Below are 21107 nucleotides of genomic sequence, written 5' to 3' on the forward strand. Positions count from 1 at the left end.
CCGCTAACCGTGTAGTACAATTTGCACTCTGCCACAACTCACTACAGCTCACCCTTTTTTCTTTTCTTTGTTGGTCTTGGTCTTGGTGTTGTAATCTGTGTCGGCATGCTATGCTTGATCACAATCCAGAGACAAGAAAGAGTGAGAGCAACTACAGAGAACAGTAGCCCACCGCCAAATCATGCCCGGTTAAAAAATCCATTCACACATACCAGACACCTCAGTGCACACACGCACAGTTGCAGATTCCATCTACCGTCAGCACCACCATGTCAGACGACACTGGCAGATGACCTCTGTACCCGCTGATCCTTCATGTAAAAAGGTGTTTATGTCGCCATGTAGTGTTTGACAGAGTACCAGCAGGATTAAAGCAGCCTTGCGGTGAAAAGACTTTGATCAGCTCTCTCCTCTCCTCTCCAAACCCACAGCGTCATGCTGACTTACAGATCCCAAATCTGAAATCGCTCTTTGTTTCCCCTCCACCTGCCCACTGGTCCAAGTCAGTCTATTAATTAGTGACTGAGAGGGAGTAAGGTGAAGCAGCTTATCTCTGCTGATGTTGTCTAATGAGGAGTCTTGCTAAAGACAGTTGAGTGTTGGTGGGTTTTCAGTGCCCCTTTGGTTTCTCATTGTTAGTGACCCAGAAAAAAGGTGGTGTGACTGTAAGGTAATGCCAAGCTTCTCTCCAACCGTCCCACCTATGCCAAACTTGACTACTTGACTTCTGTTTTGTAGTCAAACTGTGCCTGTTGCTATCGTCGTCACTCTTAAAGTTCATGTTAATTCCAAATTGTCGGAAAGGCTCAAAATGTTTGATTCTTCCAGGTGGATCATAGGGTTTCATCTAGCGTACAGGTATTAGCTCAGAGTAACTCAGAGTAATGTGGCTCTTTGGGGACCTAATGAAGCAGTTAAAATCATTCCTTATGCAAGTTATTCTGCCTTCAGTCCAGTGGATGCTGCTGATACTCACACACACAGAAGTGATCTTGTTAAGCAAATGGTTCAAAATGCAGACCCAATTGTGTGGGTGTATTAATATTGAAGTGCACCTTTATAAGACACTCGATCCCCAGCTGTCTTAAAGCTGCTACATTATGCTCAAGACAAACAAATTCACATGACTTGTTGTTGTCATGGGTCAAAGGTGTTTATACCAGTTTGTGACAGCCACAATCAAATGCAGGATGAAAGTGGTTCAAATATGGCAGTAATGGCCCACTTTCGTTGTTCAGATGTTTTGTTGAGCAGCTGTTGTATTGTTGAGAGCAAATCTGTTCAAACCTTGCCAACTTTGTCACCTCCATGCAGTGGCCAATCACTGCATGGAGGTGGGCATGCTTGTCGAATTGTAGGTTGTGGGAAGGTCTCAAAAATGTATTCTTATGTCGGAAAGGTTTGGGGACAGGGGGTCTCTGAGGGGACACTGTTCAACCGTCCACCAAGCGCTTCTTTTTGAGCATACTAATGCCTTTAATCAATTTCTCACACTGAATGTATTAAGAGTATCAATAGCATGCACCTTTTAGTTTGCCACTATGAATAAAGGAAAGAAATGCCAAGCGTATGCATCCCAATAGAGCGTAATCGTAATTCATTATTTTCTGTTTGTATAGAAAACCCATCTGTATTCATTTTGAATATTGAAAAACTGAAAGTAGATAAAATAAATAATGTAATGCAGTTTTTTCTTCGTTTACTGGCTTTGGTCATTGTCTTCTTGCAGCAGGAAACACAGCAAACCTATTTTCCGTTTTAATAAATCTGTTGGGTTTTTATTCCCTGTGAAAATTTGTAAAGGAAAAAACAAAAACAAAGACACAATGAGCCAAGCAGTATGATGTGTAAACAACTGATCAACAGATTATTATCTCTCCACAGGTATGCCATCATGTGTGGAATTATGGCAGAATATGACACAATACAGAACAAGATAAGGAACGGATACATCTTTAAGGTGAGTTGTTGTGTACCGCAGACTGGGCTCGAGTCATCCATTGATATGTGTGACTACTTAATGAAATGCTTGCAGTATTAAGTGCATACATTTTTGTTATTGGACCATAATAGTAATGATAATAATAGACTTTATTTGTATAAAACGTTTCATACAAGAAAAGCAGCTCAAAGAGCTTTACAAGAAAAAAATTACACACACACCAAAAGCTTCACATAAAAAAAATATATGGACTGGACATAACGGATAAAATCCTGGAATTGATATTTCATAAAGTTGATCTTATTCTCCATCATAGAATGCACAAAGTCAAGTACATCCAACATTTTAAGCCTAGCTTGTACTTAGAGGTGAGGGGAGTCGCTGCTCGTATGACTGAAGCCAGTAAGGCCACCCCCCCAGCCCTTCAGTTGCATAAGACGAAGTGTGGAACAACGGCACGTAGCATTTTATCTTCTGTCAGCGGCTTCCCCCCAAACACTGTGTACTTTCAAAACTCTTGACAGGTGGAAGAGAGAGAGATAGAGCGCCGGAGAGGGATGATATGAAAAAAAAAACCCCTGAATCAGAGAGAGGGGGAATGGAAAAGAACGAGGGAGGGTGTGTGACAGGCGGGAGTGTGCGGTCGCTCTGCGAGATCGCGTGTGTGAGAGGTGTTTGTGAAATACTTGTGGGTTGGTGAAGCAGGACAGATCAGGTCAGAACAGAAGGCAGTGGAAATAGCAGCCGTGTCATGAATCAACTGTGAAAATCTTCTCTCTGTCTGTCTGCCTCCCCTCCCAGGATCATCTGGATAAAGCCATCGAGCTGAAGCCACAAGACCCCATGTCCTACTACCTGTTGGGCCGCTGGTGCTACGCTGTATGTGACCCTGCCGACACGCAACACATGTATCTCTCCCATCTCTCCTCACATAGATGTCTGCCTCCCGCCTCCCTATGCTCACCCACCCACGGTTTCCCCTCATTCGTTCCCACTGTTTAGCTTTCCCTCAGGTTTGTTTTCCCCTCTGTGATATTCGCAGAAAGCGCCACGGGAGGTTGACACCAGCCATTGTTTGCTTTAAATCAGATTGTACTAGGGACATATTTTCATCCTGTTTCTATTCAGCTCGTGTTCTTTCAGTGCAAGCGGCTGTTTTTGTATGCAGCTGATGATTGTTTCCATGACCATCATGTCTTGTCTGTCAGACGCTGTTATTCGTGAAAATAATGTGTGATGATGAATTACTTTCATTTAGATATAAAGGTTTACAGACGTTCTGCTGTGCTCCTGTTTTTTTTTGCTATTTATCCCCTAACTTGGTGCCAGTTGTCAAACCAACCCTGAAAGGAAGGAAGCTATTACAAAGATTGCTCTGATTACATTTTTTAATACTTACCTCCACCGAGAATGAGCACTGAGGGACGGCGCAAATTTAGTGGAGCAGTGACACCTGATACTTTCAGGGCTCGAGTTTTACGGGTTGTCTGTGGTGCGTTCATGTTCAACAATGATCTACTGTTTGCATTCAGCCAGCGGTTCTGTTTGAAAGGTCCTGAGATGACGCCAAAGCAATGCAACACCTGCAATTAGACGTTGCTCTGATGAATGGTGCGAGGCAGGAACATTGCATGTTTGACCAAGGCTTCTCTTGGTCATTATCATCCTCTGTGAAGTGTCAATGGAAAAGTATCAGTGTACAGGGTACCTGTAGTCATGGAAATACTGGAAAAGTTAGGAAAGTGTGCTTTTCTGTACTGGGATAGTTAAGTGATAAAAATGATGTGGGACCAAACCAGCTAGGACATTTTGCGATCATTTGGTAACAAAATGTATTAACATTAACTGTTACAGCACTTAATTTTACAGTTGGTTGCTCAGAACTGTAATTACATTTACGTACAAAAAGCACAAACCTCCACACTACGTAAATATTTCAGTTGACAGCAACAATATGTCTCAGCAAGATCTGACAGGAAAACCAAATAACTTTTTCTCTTCATGACGTTGGGAAGTTGTTTATTTTATTTTGGAAACCGGAGAGATGTTGATCCTTTTCTGGAAGTTTGTAGGAACTGCATCAAGAAAAAAACTTGTTAAATGTTGTTACTGTTCCCAACAGCTATATCTGATGTCTTGATTATTTTGCAGGTGGCTCAGTTGTCGTGGATTGAGAGGAAAGTTGCTGCAACATTATTTGGAGAGCCTCCAAGTGCTACAGTTGAAGACGCACTGAAGAACTTTCTTAAGGTACTGTGATTCATTCTTCAGTCATTCTCGTGTGTAATCCTTAAGGCTGAAGTGGGCTGAAAACAAACCAGTTCTTATAACATGTCTCCACATCTGAATGAAAAAGTGTGTATAGCTATTTCGCCTCGCATCAGGATGCTGTTTTGACAATCCGACAGTCACATAGTTTGAAACATACCTCCACATTACACAAAAATAGGGGCTGACTTGTTCTTATTTCCATGCTGTTTCATTGATCGAGAATGTGTCCTGTTTGTTTAGCGTCCACTTGCGGCTTGCCTCCAGGTCACTGCTGTGCCCAGCTATCAAAGGCTGAATGCTCCCTGCTTAGAAAGGCTTAATCTTTGTTCCCACATTACAGATGTTTATATAGTAGAGAAATAAGTTTTGCTTCTGGCCAGTATTCCCATGCGTGCCTCTTCCTCATGTCTTCGTGTCCCTGTTACAACATGCCGGTCATCACCTGGAGGAGAGCCTCCGGCGAGGCTGTCGAGCTCCAACAAAAAACAAAGAGCAAGGTTAAATAGATGCCCAGCCTGTAACCAGTGGTTATCTGTACCTGACTAACTGTACAGGAGCTGTTTTGCAGCAGCTGCAGGAGAAAGAGAGGCAAGTGAATGAGTCAGAGCCAACGGCTGCTGTTCCAGGCCTTTATAATGATACATATAGAGCTGTTGACCATGCTGGGAACAGAACAGTGTCTTCATTCTTATTCGTGAATCTGGTTAAAACACTCATTAAAATTTATACCAGCAGCTACTGCAGGATTTTACTGAACACGTTATGTATGAAGTACTGGTATATTGTTATATGCATCATGAGTAGAGTAGAGTTTTAAAGGAAACTTATTTTTTCCCCCATTCAGGTTGAGGAGATCCATCCAGGATATTCCAAACTCAACTATGTGTTTCTAGCTAAGGTCAGTGCCATAAAGTTGACGTTGAAACGTCATTGCCATTTTATTAAAGGACGCATTGGCAGTTTTTGTTCTTTTCTTCGGCAGTGCTACAAAGACCTGGGGCAGAGGAATGAGGCTCGGAAGATGTGTGCAGCTGCTTGTTCAATGAACGTTGTGTCCAAAGAGGTAGACCTCGTCACTGTCCTGTTGCCACGCTGTATTTATATCCATCTCACTGGGATGTCTCGCTTTATAAAATGCATCAGGAATCTTTGTACAAGTAACAGCAAAGTAATTGACTTTATTTAACTGTATTTTAAATCACCTTTTTCTCCTCAGGATGAAGAGGCACAGAAGGAACTGGATCTGCTGTGCCCAGCGCTCGGAGTGTGACGACAGCGACAGCAACAGCACATTCTTTTGGAAATTTAATTTCCGTGTGCGATGTGTGCGTGGGTGTGTGCGTGTGTGGATATAGTGTGTATTGAGAGGCCATCATGTTAATTCACTCTGTGAGTGGAGGGAGGTGTGCTGTGGCATTATATCATCAGTGGGAGCAGCAGTCTACCACAGACAGAATCCTGCTGCGTAGTTTTAAATCTTTAAATCTTTTAATGTCTTTTTTTAAATAGCAGAAAACAAACTTTTCATACCTGATTGCACCAAATCAGTGACATTCTTAATGTTCCCTCTCTCAAATAATCTATTGTCTTTTGCCATCAACTCTGTGAGGTGGATTTGTCTTGATTTTAATTGTTCCAGAAGTTGGATTAATCGTAATCATAGTAAATTGAGTGTGATTGTTAGTATTTGCATTATATAAAGTGCAGATATATTCCCAGTCGATCTGTGTAGCAGACATTCCCTCAGAGGTCTGATTACTGTGATAGCGAGTGTCACTCCAGTGTGTCTCAAGGATACCGAGTTTCCTTGGCAACAAAGACCTGTCACTTTTTGGGAAAGCGACCCAAAGGACTCGCTGTTCCTTCCTGTTCCGTCCTGTTTGTTGTTGCGTCTCCCGCCACACATTCAAGAGGCAATAACAAAAGCACATGAGACAATGGCGCACCCAAACAAAGATCTTGGAATGCCGTGGCCACTGGACGACCCCTTGCCCTCTGCATTAGAGCTCTCTGGCTACATTTACATGCAGCCTGTAAATGATTTGATCGCGCAGTTAACATACGTACATAGATGAATATGTTCTTTTGCGTGATCTAATGAGCTGTGCTTGTTGACTTTGGCATGTGTCCATTGAAGACATTCATTATTCAGTTACCTCCTGCTGCTCGGCTCCTGTGACAGTAATGACAGTCATGTATAACTGCAGCTAATCAAACGATCCATCATGAAGACATGGCAGAAGGCCCTGGGTGCTGTAGGTTTTTCATGCTTTTCCTTTATCTAAACAAAACCCCCTGTCTCCCTTACATTTTATCTTTTATATTGTTTTGAAATTTCATCCATCATTCATTCATCTGTTTTATTATGAGCTTTTCCAGCATCAGAGAAAGTGGAGAGGCATCCTAAGCACACCACTCGAACTTGGTATGCCAAGTTTAAAACAGGTTTAATATTTATTGAGGCTCCTGTTCTTGCATATGTACAACACCTAATTGTCCCAGTTAAACTGGCAATAGGCAGGTTTATGCTGTAATTTATCTTTATGAAGTAAATGTTTGCAAAATGTAATGGCTATTGAATAATGACACCATCTGTGTTTAAATTGGTTCCCTATAAGCGTCGCTTTGTCGGCTCTTTCTGCACCAGCTACGGTCTCCCGGGAAAATGAAGGCTCAATTTATGGCACAAAAGAAGTGCATCGACTATAGGTAGTAGATGGATGCAGTCAGCATGCCCAAATCAACGGATAGAAAGTATCACCATCTTCTTTGTGCTCATTTTGGAAGAACAAAAAAGAACATGATACAACCCAGTTTGCTTTTCTCAACACATACTGAAGAATTTCAGTCTGCTTTCATGTCGTCATCATAGACCACATGAAAGAATGAACTCAAGCTCTTTCTCCTGTTTTCTTCTGCTCCCCCCTCCACCCTGACACCAATCCCTGCTGTAGTTACTTGTTTGCATGAAGCAATGCTCAAATTAGTCATTGCTCCATACAAAATTATAGCAGTTTGACTTCAACTCTACAGTCAACATGCTTCTTTCTTCTCTCTTATTTCTGCATTTAACTGCAGTGTGTTGTCTTCGGCTCTAAGGAAAATGGAAAGGAGGTCGATTGAGGTGTTTAATAAGGACCTTACTGCGTGTAAATGGATATCATTGATAGGGAAACTGGAGAGCAAGTTGTGGTTTTTCGTCATCTGTCTGTAACAGAAAGGTTGGACTGATGGCGCTCTAGTAAAACTATGATGAGTCAAGCAGATGATGCAGACCCATTGCTTTGGCCTGATGTGATGCTGCAGACGACTGCATTTATGCCACTAAAATGTGATCAGATCAGACAGAGGTAGCGTTTAAATGTTTCATTTTATTACTGTTGTAGTCATTCCTAATTATTTTACACGTACACACCATGTGATGCATTTTAGATGTACGTATTATGTGAAACCATGAGGATTCAGTTTCGTTTATTTGAGATTTGTTTTTGGAGAGTGATAAATTTAAAAGATTTTATGTTAAGACTATGTGAATTGTGAAAACTACATGAATTGTTCTTATGTCACTTTACAGATTTTTTTTTCTACCAGCACTACGAATGTATTTGATTTTTTTTAATGCCAAAGCAAGTACCATATTCCTCAAGGTTGCATCAAATCTGATACACTACAAAGAGATTATACTGTAAAGGATCATCGGCAGGGTGCACTGAATGATTCATGGGACTGGAGTCTATAATTAAATCTGTGCAATCGAGATACAAGTTGTCAGTTTGTCGTTTGTCTTGCTTTTATAAGTACCTGAGCTTGTTTTTGTGCTTGTTATTTTTATTGCTGCTTACGAGGAATACCCTCCTGCGATGCATTTTGTAATGTGTAAGTTATTCAAATCTTCACTGATATTTTTTTTTTGCTAAATCATAAACTGGATTGATCTAAATCCAAAAACAACTAAAGATTTAACAAGCAGGCTCCTGCATGACTCTCAGTGACTGGAGTTTTCAGGCATCCTTTCTCTTTCCTCCAGACTGCTGTTTGTGCCAGAGCAATTGGGAGTTTGTTGCTGCTTCAGATTCAGGCCAGCTTCCCACCAGTCTAGTCATGTTTTAGCTTATTTTTTTTGTTTGTTTTTTTCCATGGCAGAACCTCTCTAAATGCCTACCAAATGAGTGCAGGTGTTTATTTATACAGTCATGAAAACTTTGCCTTTCCTCGACTGATTTTATTAGCCTCCTCTGTAGATTATTCAAAAACCCTGTTGAGACTGCTGCAGGATTCACTTACAGAATTCATACGAAGGAAACTTTGGATGTTTAATGTATATCACAGACATTATATAGTGTGTCTCTATGTGTGATTGCATCTAATCTTGCATGTCTGTACATGCTGGCCTAAAAGACAGGACCCTATGTTGGATAAGAATTTAGAGGCTGCAGCTTTCAGATGCACTCTTGTCTATTTTCATGCCTTTTGGTTTAGTCTCCGCTTGAGCACTTAATTTAGGTCCAGACAGGCCGGATTGAAGGAGTAGTTTGACATTTTGGGACTTGCACTCATTCAAGTTAGGTGATTGCCACTCTCATATCTGCCCTTTGTATATAAGGCTACAGCCAGCAGCTGGTTAACTAAGACCAAATAGTGTGGTTCTGGGCTTAGAAGTATGGCAAATTCTGATTTTCACATTTATTTTACACAAGCAAGATACAATGTGTTATTTGGTGAGCTTTTAACCTCAGACCAAGCTAACCAATGCTAGCTGTTTCTAGCCTTTATGCAGGCCTTCTGACCCACCGGTTTCTCCCACTTCCTGCACATTGTGTACATATTTGATAGTATTAGTAATTAGCCTGTGGTAACTTCATTAACTATAACTTAATCTAGGTATACAGCATGTGCCATGTAAGCACAATATCACCTGAAATAATAAAGGTTTTAAACTAGATTTTAACTCCCTCCACAAGAAAAGGCCTCAAGATTATATGATAATGCAGGTTTTTAGGTTAAGCCCGTTTGATTTCAGTTAGTACAGCGTTTAAGAAGTGCATGCATGCAGGATTGCACAAAGAAAAAACACTGTGAACCTGGAGCCTTCGGGACCCCTGAGCCTCTGGGGCTGCAGGACGATTGGCTGCTTTACTGAACGATATCAGACAGTCATGTACAGATCTGTTCGTGTCTTGGCCTTCATTGCTCAATCTGCTCTGGTCTTGACCTGAACACGACCCATTCAGGCAGGGCTGTCTTGACCCCAGCTGGCCCAGACCTGGTCTTGATACTGCTTCAGATTCAGCTGTTGACATCAGCCCTGCGCTGGCACTTCGGTGCTCTTGTTCCTTCATTCCTGAGCTGCTATCAGTCGGTCTAAACAGCAGTGAACTCTCTGAATGTCACGTCTGTACGTTCTTGCTAAGATTCATTCAGATCTCTGTATATCCCTCCATTCACCGTCTAAGCTCAGCTATGTCTAAGTTACACAACTTACAGTCAACAGCAGGAGGATCTTGTTGTGTGTATGTACTCCTTGGCCATTGCAGGATACCAGCTTAAATAGAGAGATTCACGCTAATCTTGCTAATGCAGTCTTGACAGGTCTAAGCTGTAATGACATAAGACACGTCTTACCACTATTTCATCTGATATTTCATCTTTCTCAGCAGGCTTATTCCACCACAGCCCATCTTCTGATGCGTGTCTGCCAGACTCACAGAAGGCACCTGCTTCGCGGCGCGAGACTTGACATTTCCCCTGTCATCTCCCCATTTAATCAGCGAGCACCTCACGTGTTAATGTTTTCGTTTTGGTTCGTTTCCATAATTTGCAGAGTGTGACGGTTCTGTGGCTTTGCTGTATGTTAGCAAAATATCTGCCTCCTTCTGCAGCTTCTTGTAATGCAAGGAGGGAAAAACAACGAAAGCGATGGCCCCTGAAGGTTGATGTTGTCTGCTGTTATGACTCAAGTCATTATGCCACTGAATTAGCCATGTTAGCCATGACATCGTCAGCATCTCTGAACTTTTTCGGCTCAGCTGTGTTTGGCTCCTTCTGACATGCAAAAGCAAATTTATTCCATCCGACTCATAAAGATTATGCTTGGAGCTTTGCCACTCGTGACTTCACTGGCACTATTTAGTCTTCAGATTTAATTTTGTACAGTAAAAAAAAAAGGGAGAAGATAGCACAGAGGGAGCCATATCAGTAATCATCTACTGTAGTTTTATCTGAATTTGTCACGCACAGACGAGAGTCGGCTGGCTGGCGAGCTGCGAGAACAGGATGTTCTGGCAGGGCGAGATAAAGCGCCGTGCAGGGAAAGGGATCTCCCAAACACTTCCCTTTTGTTCCCACCTGACATGGCTGGATGCCAAGACTTCATTGCTTTTTTTTTTTTTTTTTTGTGCTATTATTCACAATTGAGTTCACAGTGAGACTTTGAAATGTTTCGTTAGTCAGATCTGCCTGATCATCAATTCCCATCTATTATTATTTAAATGAGTCCACCTTTTCAGCTTTAACTCGCTCAAGACAGAGAACATCATCAGTGATATGCAAGACAATATTTCATGTGTCTGTTTATTATGTAAATATAATATCATTCAAGAGAGCATGTGGCAAGCAGATTGAGGAAATACTCACAAGAGCATCATCACAGCTGCAGCTACAATATGTGTAGTCAAAAGCTTTAAAAGTACTGCATTGCTACAGTGAGCAGTAATTAATGCCTTTTGTTTAATGAATGTTTAGTACAGCTCTACATGAGAATCATATGAGGTAAAGGCACTGTAAATGCTTGGATCTCAGGTATTTGTTGACCCCCAACATGTTGGCTATATTGGATATTAGCTGTGGAACAGATGTGGAAGTGTTTTCATTTGTTATTGGGTGACTCAAGCTACTGAGCTTTGAACATTTTCTTAGTTTTGATGTATTTCTTTCTAATGCTTTTATTTTCTTCTCCAGCACCACAGTTCTGTAAGTTCACATTTTAGCATTTGGTTCACTGTGGAAAAAACAGCATAGCGTTTGTAATTCTTTTCTGATCTTACCACCATGTAAAGACTGTGTTTTTACATGTAGAAGAGCAGCCTTGTCTGTCATATTTTGTTGTTGTTTCACTGGGCTCCATCAGCGGATATACTGTGATTTACTGAGACACATAATTTGTACCAGTTCTGTTAGCACTTGCTCAAAGTCACCGGTTCTTTCAAAGAAGAATCTGAATGACGGTGTTCCAGATTGCCTCAGCAGGAAGTCAACAAATGATCAAATCCAAGACTTTACAGTCAGTGCATTAGTCTCCCATGCTGAGACAGCAATTAGATGAGTCTACATAGTAATGATAACAATAATAATAAATCACTCCCTGTGTCCCAGCCCTAATTTTGACAGCATGAAAATTTCTGTAAATAAAACAACACAAAGAGGAAATAACCTGGTTACTGGCATCTCGAGCATGAAAATTAAATGACATGGTTTTTCCATAGAGCAGCATTCTACAACATTCACACTGAAACAAAAACCTGTGTGAGTACAAGAGAGAAGTAAATGACTAAATAACACTGATCTAATGTTCGTGTTTTCACACATGCAATAGGCAGCAGTTCACAGACATGAAACAGTACATGCAGCAGGTGTGTTGGGCGCGCCCCTGACGCTCCTTGGCCTCGTCCCTTCAAACAGCGTCTGCGGGAGCTCTCAGAGTATATTAGAGGACTTTGAACAGCATGCTAATTCAAACTGTTTGACATATAAACAGCCTTATATTCCTGAGGAACTACGCTGTTACACTGTACATCACAAACCACATGTTAGTACTTTTAGCGCACTTTATTTTAGTAGACATGAGGCTTAAGGGCTGGTGCACTCCGTGAGCTTATTCACCTCCTCATGCAGTATCAGTCGGGGACCCTGACATCACGTTTGTCACAGAAAAACCTTGTAACTCCAGCTTTGAATGTTTACCTTTAAATATCACATGTTTTGTGTGTTTTTGTATTTTTGATATTGTATTAAAAATGTTTTTGTAGGGGGGGGGGGGACCCCATTAATAAAACAAATAGAAATTGTGTTGAAATTAAAGGGATTCCTGAAAGGCCGGCGTATTGGAGATACAATGTTGTTGCTGTTTATATCTGACAGCAAAAACGTTCATAGAAAGCAACACTATGACGTCTCCGTAAGCTTAATGATGTCTTGTTTTCAGTACATTCTTGCAGCAGTGGTATTCACACTAAAATCACTTGGCTGCGTTACAGCAGCTATTCAACGCTCCTGTGAGGTCAGGCTGAAGCTGACTGCAGTCCTCCACCTTGAGCCATCAAAAGAAGATGCTTATTGTGACACTCAGTGGTATGTCAGATGCAGACGTGGCGTGTCCGCACTACACCACGTCCCCAGATGCCATCTGTTCCCACCCGGCACTATAACACTTGCAAATGAGTCAGTGATCAGTGATAAGAATTTAGCCTGAGATTTCAGCTTAGAAATACAGTTTTCAGCCCATGAACACGAGCTACAGTTCATAAGTCTTTATGTGTGTCAGCCTTCATTTTTTTTTTGCTTGTTACAGTTTTGATTTGTTTTTGTTTAGGAGTCTGATGAGGGCTCGATCTTGGCCTCTGGAGCAGGTTCCTGCCCAGTAGCCACGTTCAGCAGCCTCAGATCCTCACGCAGGGACAATGCTATGTGGAAGGTCTTAGGTTTCAGCGTCAGACCATAGGTGTAGTCCAGCTCGGGTGGTCTGGCTGGGTCTCCGGTGATGTGACACTGGTGCGCCATCAGGGTCGTGAAGAGGAACAGCTGCATTTTGGACAGCTCCTCGCCGATGCACCGGCGCTTACCCAGGGAAAAGATGAGCACGCTGCCGGTCAGGTCTTTGTTCAGCGCTCCGTTCTGGTCCAGGAAACGATCGGGGTCAAAGGTCTCCGGATGGGGCCACATGGCCGGGTCATGGTTGATGGACCACTGGTTGATGAAGATGACCGTGTTCTTTGGGATGTTGTAGCCCATGATGGAGGCGTCCGTGGTGGTGGAGTGGGGGATGGTGAGTGGCACGAAGCTCGTGTAGCGCAGCACCTCGTAGATGAAGGCCATGACGAACGGCAGCTGCACCTGGTCCTCGGTGGAGGGGAGCCTGTTGCGGTCCACCACCTTGTCCACCTCCTGCTGGAGACGCACCTGCATCTCAGGGTACCTATATTCACAGGTGAGACCTGCATTTAGGCAACTACAACAACTCTCATTTGTTTTTCATTAATCATAAGTGAGCCTTCATCTCTGTAGAAAGCTGTGACATTTAGTGACCAAAGAAATTGTGACTTCCTTTGTGAATATGATGCACGGGCACGTTTACTGAACCCATCACGCACGTAACACCCTGTTACAGAAAAGCACTACAGAAGTCAAATTACTAGAGGTAAAAGCATCTCTTTCTGCACAAACAGTGGCTCAAGGCGCTGCTTGACACCAGCAGACTGATCAAGGCATCAGGCACAGGTGGGATTAAATTAAGCAAGATTAAAAAAATGTAAACTCTGCCAAAGATCTCGCTCCTTGCACTGTAAAATGCTGACTGGGCACTTCATTCACTTTCATTGGTGTGCAGTTTCAGCTCTTTATGTTACGCTGCCAGTACCTGCCTGTTCCTCACCTCCAGGACCAGGCTGTTACATAACACAAATGCTACTGAACTTCCTGGAGTCTGTGCAGCTTTAGCAGCAGGATGAGGGACAACTCTGATTTATTATCTAGTGTTATCTCCCATGGTAATTTACAGCCATCTAAAAAGACCAGAGCCTTAAAATGATCAGTGTGAAATGAGAGGAAAAGCTGCTTACTTCACCAGGATGAGGAAAACCCACTGTAGTGCAGTTGACAGGGTGTCTTGACTTGCTCCAAATACATCCCCAACAGTGGGGGTCACGTAGTCCTTCCCTAATGTGAGGCCTGTTTTTTCGCTCAGTTGGTCCAGCGCCACTATAAAAGCATCCGTCATGTCCCTGATGGTGCTTGACTGGATTGTCTTTCTGTGTTCAATAACTTTATCTCGAATGAACGTGCTAAACTCCAGGTTGAGCTGCTTGAAGTTGTCGAATATGGTTTTGATGGGGTTTGGGAAGTACTGGAGCCAGGGCATCACGTCCACTATGCTCCCTGCGCCCACCGTCTGCGTGAACTGGTCGTTCCTGCCCACCACCTGTCGAAACTCCTTGTCCTCGTAGGAGTACCTCTTCCCAAAGCACACCGCGCTCATGATGTTGGCCGTGGACACCACGAGATATGTCATCGGCGAGAAGTACTGGTGCGCCTTGGTTTTCTTCACCAGCAGCTCCAGCAGCTCTCTGACCTCGCAGAGGACGTGGTGCTCGAAAGCCTTTTTGGTTTGCAGGTTCCCGGTGGAAAACAACCGCACCGTGGACTGAGCCACTCTGCGGTGCATCTTCCACCAGTCCGTGATGGTGTTAAACGCGAGGCCGTCCCCGTTGGCGATGAACTGGAAGGAGGTGAAGTCGGGTCTGCCGGCAAATTCCATCCCCTGCTTCACCAGCGCCTGTTTGATGGACTCCCCGTTCAGCACCACCACGGTCCGGCAGCCGAGTTTAATCTGGAAGACGTTGCCGTATTTCTTCGCCAGGTGCGTAAAATACAAGTGCGGCGTTTTGCCAATTTGCGCAGCGTTCCCGATGAGCGGCCAGGCGAACGGACCGGGCGGGCAGCGGCTCGACCGCTTCAAGAGCCACCGCCACAAGTGGAGGGAGATCAGCAGAGTCACACATGCCAGCAGCAGAGCTCTGAGAGTCGCCGGGTGGCTCCCATCCAATAGGACATCCATGATGGGGATCCTGCGGGGGGACTGGGATAATAACAGCAGCATTAAAGGCGCGCGTTCTGGAAGGTTTGGAACAGTGTGATACAGCACAGGGTGAAGACTTTAGACTTTAGATGTGAAAACATCAATTAAATAAATACCTAGTTCTGTCCTTGATTCACCGAGAAACCACCAGCCGACACGATTTATTCAAAATGTTTTCTGTTTCAGAAAACTTCAGATGCCTCTTCAGACGTCTTTCTCCACGAGCGGGTCGAAAAGATCAGCCTACATTTTAACCATCGCAAGCACTGGGCTGAAAATCCTGCCCTACACAGCAGATCCAGCGTGCAGACCACCAGCCTGATGTCAACAGTCATTCACACAGTGCAGCCTGTTGTGCATCCACAGTGCGTGTGCGTGCGTGCACGTGGGCGTGCATGTGTGAGCTCCCTGCTCTCTGTCCGCAGCCTGCCCATGCTCTGAAGCCCCGCAGCCCCAAGTGAAGGCATTTATCCCCAAACAGCGCGGCATCACGGCCCGTCTGCGTCTGTGTGCCCAAGCTCTGTTAAAGTGGGCAGGTTTGTTGCAAAGGGTGTCACCCCACCCTCCTCCTCCTCCCACCTCTCCCTCTCTCCCTCTCCCACTCTCTCCCTCTCTCACTTGGTGTACTTACTTAGGCGACAAGCGTTATTTTGCGACTTACAAAGGAGCGTTTAAACTCAACAGCACTTGTGAAAAGTTTAAATAAAGTTAACTGAGGTGTTTGTGTATTATTTGTAGTAGAATAACAGAGTAAGTCTATTCTTTGTAAGCGCCATTGTACTTTATATACACTTATATACGATTTAATAGTTGGTCTTAACTTATTATTTATTATTATTTATCCTTATTCTTATTCTATTATTATTATTGGTGATATTATTATAATTGTTCAAAACAAACATGTATAATATGATACGAATAAGAATAAGAATAATAAAAATGAGTGGAATACTAATAAAAATAAGAATTATCAAACACAAGCACCTGAATATTTTCGTCATTTTCTCTGGCCTCCTCAGCAGTGTTAGAAAACAAGGCTTGAAGTAAAAGCGCTCGCGACAAGGTGCGTCTCAGCCTCAGGTGTTGCCCGACACAAGACTTCAAACTGTTTACAATAAATGAAAAAGCTCCAATCCAGCGTAAACACTCATTTATAACCGCTGCTTTGAAGCAGGTGTGACGACACATTGTTTCACCTTTAGACAGCTCAATTTATTAGATTATTAAATGTCAAATTAAATTGTATTTATTTATTTAATTGTATTTGTCTCTCGCGGACACGTTCTGTGGCTCCTCTCTCTGTGTTTTTGTGATCACACAGCCGCTGTCGGATCACTGGAGCCGGCCTGTTTTGTTTGCGCTGTCACAGGTGCCCCCCTCTCCGGAGAGGCGGGCAGGTTCGCTCACATCGCGGCCCTGTCTGCATGACGCGTCTGCGCTGGCTCCTCTGGCGCTCGGGATGCCGCAGCCTGAAGTTGTTTTAATGGGATTACAAAGTGTGGGTGCGCTTTCCCATCGAGCCACCAGGAGGAGGCGAGCCCCGTGCTCCGCTCATTAATCCCCCCCTAATAAACAGACATGCTGATCTTCACAGACCTGTCCTGCAGACCTACTTGACACCACACCCTGTGTTTCTCAGCTTGTTTTTGTATCACAGTGCTTCATGTAGGGGGCAGTTTGCGCCTAATCAAGCTTAATCAAGGCGGAAAGATAATGGGGTGTTTGGTTTCGATGCGCCAAGGCTGGGTGATGAGAGCTGTTCCGTACCCGGCCCTCTCCTCTGCTCAGCCGGGCTGTGTGCGGCCAGAATCGGGGGTTCAGAGCCGCCTCTTCATTTTGTTGTTTGTTTGTGGATTGTTTTCTGCCTGTTAGTGTGAGAAGGTTTTTGGTTCTCTGTTGTCCTCTGCTCGGGCCTTCCTGCTCAGGTCTGGCCTGGCTGTGATGGGATTCGGGGATCCTGCTTCAGCACCGCGGACAGCGTCTCAGATAAACCGGCTCAGGTCCTCATGACCCTCAGCTGCTCCCACATCTTCAAGTTTCAACACAAACTACCGCAGCGTGTGATACCACTCATTTTATACGTCGGGTTTAAATAAAATAAATAAATGAAATGTTTAATTTTAAAATCTACATTAATCTCTACTTGCAGTATTTTAATTTACTCCAAACATGCTGCTAATATCCGGATTTCCATAACATCATCATATAAGAAACATGCTTTATAAATGTTTCCATGGTCCTCTTAAGATAAATTCAAACAGTGTATTATAGGATTAATTCGGCTGAATGAAATTAATGAAAAAAATATGTCTGTAAAGTCAGTGTTTAACATGTTTTGTTGGTCTATACTGGACTAATCCTTTTTGCACGTCTAGAAAACTGTCGCATGTCGGCGACTTAAAGATCATTGTCAGCAAGAAATCATTTTTAATCATTTAAATCTAAATATATCGTAAATGATAAATTACGGGCAATATAAATGAAGTTCTACCCTGTTTTAAATTCTAAATGAGAAGAGTAAATACAGTACATTGAGTGAAGGTAACGCACACAGACACTTACTGAGTCTGGACCCTCCGGTTGTTGACGAACCTCTCACAAGGTGACGGTGTGTGATCTTGCTTGATTCCAACAGTAAATGGATCCAGGAGGGTGGAGACAAGCTAGTGAATGAACAACGGGTCCCAGCCTCCTTTACTGGCAGGAATCCCAGCGGGTCTATGTCGGTGTATATATCAATGCGTATGTATATAGATTCTGAAGACATATATATATATATATATATATATATATATATATATATATATATATATATATATATATATATATATATACACATATGTATATGTGTATGTGTATGTATATATGTATGTGTATATATATATATATATATACATATACATATATGTATGTGTATATATATACATATACATATATACGTATATGTATAAACATATATATATATATATATATATAGAGAGAGAGAGAGAGATTAATTGATTTGCTTAAATCCATTCCATTTAATCTCTTCTTTGTACTGTTTCTGCCAGTGTGTTATTTTCCCAAGACCTTAAATATTTTATTATTTATGTCATTGTCAAAAGAAAAGCTGTGGGAAATGTTGCTTTGGCTGATAAAAGTGGGACATTCTTTCTAAAATAATAATAATTCTTAATGCTGAATTTAGTCTTTTAATCCAGAGATCTGGCCACCAGATTTTTGTTTGTTTGTTTGTTTTGTTTTGTTTTTTCCAGGAGGATAGTGGGAGCTGAACAATTAGGCATAAATGGACCATGACACACATACTGGATATCATATTATATTTTACATATTGCAAGCATAATCATTTCTACAGTAGATATCTGTGCCATTCCAGGCACAGAACCAGTCAGTGAGCTCTGATTTTGTGTGAGACTGAACTATACATAGCCTTTAAACCCACATTCATTTGTGCTTGGATGCTGAGCCTTTAGGTAATCCCTTCAAAGGTGCAGTGAGGTGAGTTTAGCTGCAGAGCAACCTGTAGGGTGGATGCCCCCACACAGTGGCCTCTGCCGTGGGCCCCCAAAGCTCCTCACCGCTAGCAAGTTCAGTTTCAACACCGGTTTCCCTTCCTGCATGACTGACAGCTCAATTGCTCATCGCGTGTGAGCGAGCATGGAGGTCAGGGAGGAGCTCAGGAAGGTGTGTACAGGTGATGATTTGCTCAGACAGTAAAGGCACAGTTACACTGTAAAGCTCCAGCAGGGCAGCGATGTTTCCGACAACATTTCTCACATTCAGAGCATAGTTTTGCACGCAGGAAATCAGAGTAAGCCATATCAGGAAGTTACATCATCTGCAAACAGGACTGATAAATGAAACGGGCCATTACTTTGATTTATGTCTGTAATTAGTGGAAGCATGCACAGGACCTCGGAAGAGCTGCACTCTTTTTACAGCACTTACAGGGCTTATCTCACGCTCCGAATCAATGCTGTGAACTTCTGGGGAAAACAGAGGAACAGAGGGGACTGCCCAAGGCTATTCCAAAGGTGCGGAGCAGTCACGCACATGTGCTTCATCATAGGGGTGACAACTGAAGGGAAAGCCACAGACAACTTCACTAAACACAGGTCTACCTCCGTGTGCTTGTCAGGGTTCGGCACAGAATAGAGCTGCTAACACGTTTAGATTTGATTGAGCTCTTTAGCCAGACGCTGAAGTGCCAGCGAGGATTTTTCAAACATGTATGCATTCAAACCATACAGTCACATATACAGGCTATCAGATGTGAGGAGAAGCGTGTCATTTTGACAAGCAAAAGTGATTTAATTTATTGATGAAAATGCATATTGAAAACAAAAAGACAAAATTGAAAATACAAAATTTTAGTAGTAATGTAACTTTAACCTTTAATCTAACACTGAAAGTGAGCCTCAGTTATCTTAACGTGTTGGGATGTAGGATGACAGATGTTTTCGTTTCCATTACAGCACAATACAAGAAGCTGCAGGGTGTGCATAATTATATAGCGGTGTGATGCTGCTTTACTAATGTAACAGGATCTCAAAATTAAAAATGATTTCTATTGCATTGCCTGAAGAGGTAAACAAAAGTAATGTGTAGAACTGCACTGAATTGTTTTATTAATGGCTTTAAACCTTAATAGTAGGTACCTCAGAAACTGGTGGCCTTTTAGTTAGTAGTAGAAAACACAATACTGCAATACAATACTTAATTTCTAGTCTGACTGTATCACACATAGAGTTTCAGTTACAAAAAACATCAGAAATGTCAGCATTTCTCTTCCTTTTTGACGTTCAAACTAAGCTCCTCAAACCAAAGTACTCAAACTACGTACATATACATATTAAAAATTCACTACTTATTTAAAGCTGCACACATCAATTATTTTATATTAACAATAGATCAAATAACTGTGTTTATGTGAGCGGGGTTACTGTGAGCGACAAACCCACAGCGTGTTATTACCAGGCTCTGCAGATCGCCTCTGCTCCACAAAGCATTTTAACATCTTTCAGCGGCTTGTTTTGGTTTCACAGCCCGCTGCTTGTTTAGATTTAGTCTCACCGCTTAAATCACCTCCATATGCAGCTGCAGCGAGGCGGCTGCCTGAAGCAAAAAACAGCCCTGATGAGCTGGCTACGCAGCACCAAGCAGGAGGCAGATGAGCCAGATATTCACTTCAATGAGCTGGTGAGGACCAAACCAGAGCTAAAAGGGAACTGAATGTTGGACTTAGTTTCTGTCCAGGTGGCTATGACAGCAACTCCAAAGAAATGCTAATGTTGCTCTGTTGCTGCTTGCTGCGTGAGGATATTTTTGCTAGCACATTTGTCATTCAGTGTCAGTATGTCAGTGTTGTGTTTACAGATTTTTCCACTGCCAATAAATATGCCAAAAATGTAAACAATTCTGCTTTAAAGGACAGAAAAAATCCCTGAACTAGCAAATTTTAGTATGCCTTGCTAACTGGGACATTCCTTCATCTTTGACCATTAATGGCACAAGCACTTCTTTGTTTTGCTGCCCCCATGTGGCAACACATCCCAAAAACAGATTAACAACAGCTGAGATGAACCATCAGGCATGCAACAAGGCCACGTTTATGTACAGAGTTGACACATGCTGCTGTGAGGCATTCAACCTAATATAAGCCACCACTGTAGCTGTCTGTGCTGCAAGTCCTTTGTCATGAACTGTTTGCATTATTTTGTCCAGTTTTACCATCTGTAACATTTAACAGACATAAAAATGTATCCACAAATCGACAAGTGCACACACACTCATGCAGAAACTCAGACAGACGTGCACATACACACACATCAGGACTGTCCGTACGGCCCCGTCTTGTTAATTGCTTTCCATCAGAGATGAATCAACCTGCCGCCGTGTGATTGGTCTGACTACCACTAAACTGTCATCTGGCTTGGCGAAGAATCAGGGAGAGTTGAGCGCTGGGGCAAACTCTTTTACTTTGGTCCGACCGCGAGCGCCTCATTACGACTGAATGACCCCGGTGACTCCAAATGTCAAACTGTC

General features: G+C 42.7%; 2 protein-coding genes across 3 annotated transcripts in view; one reads left to right on the forward strand and one right to left on the reverse strand.

Annotated features, from left to right (window-relative positions):
• The window catches only part of LOC121613803 (regulator of microtubule dynamics protein 2), a 31197-nt gene extending 23227 nt beyond the window's left edge, over positions 1-7970 (forward strand). Inside the window, exons 6-11 of the mRNA XM_041947437.1 lie at positions 1885-1960; positions 2744-2821; positions 4094-4192; positions 5058-5111; positions 5196-5276; positions 5430-7970. Of these exons, the coding sequence (XP_041803371.1) occupies positions 1885-1960; positions 2744-2821; positions 4094-4192; positions 5058-5111; positions 5196-5276; positions 5430-5483 (442 nt within the window). The 3' untranslated portion in view covers positions 5484-7970. The remainder of the gene's footprint in view (positions 1-1884; positions 1961-2743; positions 2822-4093; positions 4193-5057; positions 5112-5195; positions 5277-5429) is intronic.
• A 4197-nt stretch (positions 7971-12167) lies between these two features.
• Positions 12168-17690, reverse strand: LOC121613669 (cytochrome P450 1B1). Of its 2 annotated transcripts, none has more exons than XM_041947225.1 (3): positions 17625-17690; positions 14047-15062; positions 12168-13403 (listed from the first exon to the last, which is right to left on the reverse strand). In XM_041947225.1, exons 2-3 carry the CDS (start codon positions 15039-15041, stop codon positions 12797-12799), a joined length of 1602 nt encoding a protein of 533 aa, XP_041803159.1. In that variant the 5' UTR covers positions 15042-15062; positions 17625-17690; the 3' UTR covers positions 12168-12796. The 2 variants fall into 2 exon arrangements, with proteins under 2 accessions (XP_041803159.1, XP_041803157.1); XM_041947223.1 differs by lacking the exon at positions 17625-17690 and adding an exon at positions 15179-15584.
• Positions 17691-21107: the final 3417 nt, after the last annotated feature.

Source organism: Chelmon rostratus, chromosome 11, assembly GCF_017976325.1.
Source record: "Chelmon rostratus isolate fCheRos1 chromosome 11, fCheRos1.pri, whole genome shotgun sequence".
NCBI lineage: Eukaryota > Metazoa > Chordata > Actinopteri > Chaetodontiformes > Chaetodontidae > Chelmon > Chelmon rostratus.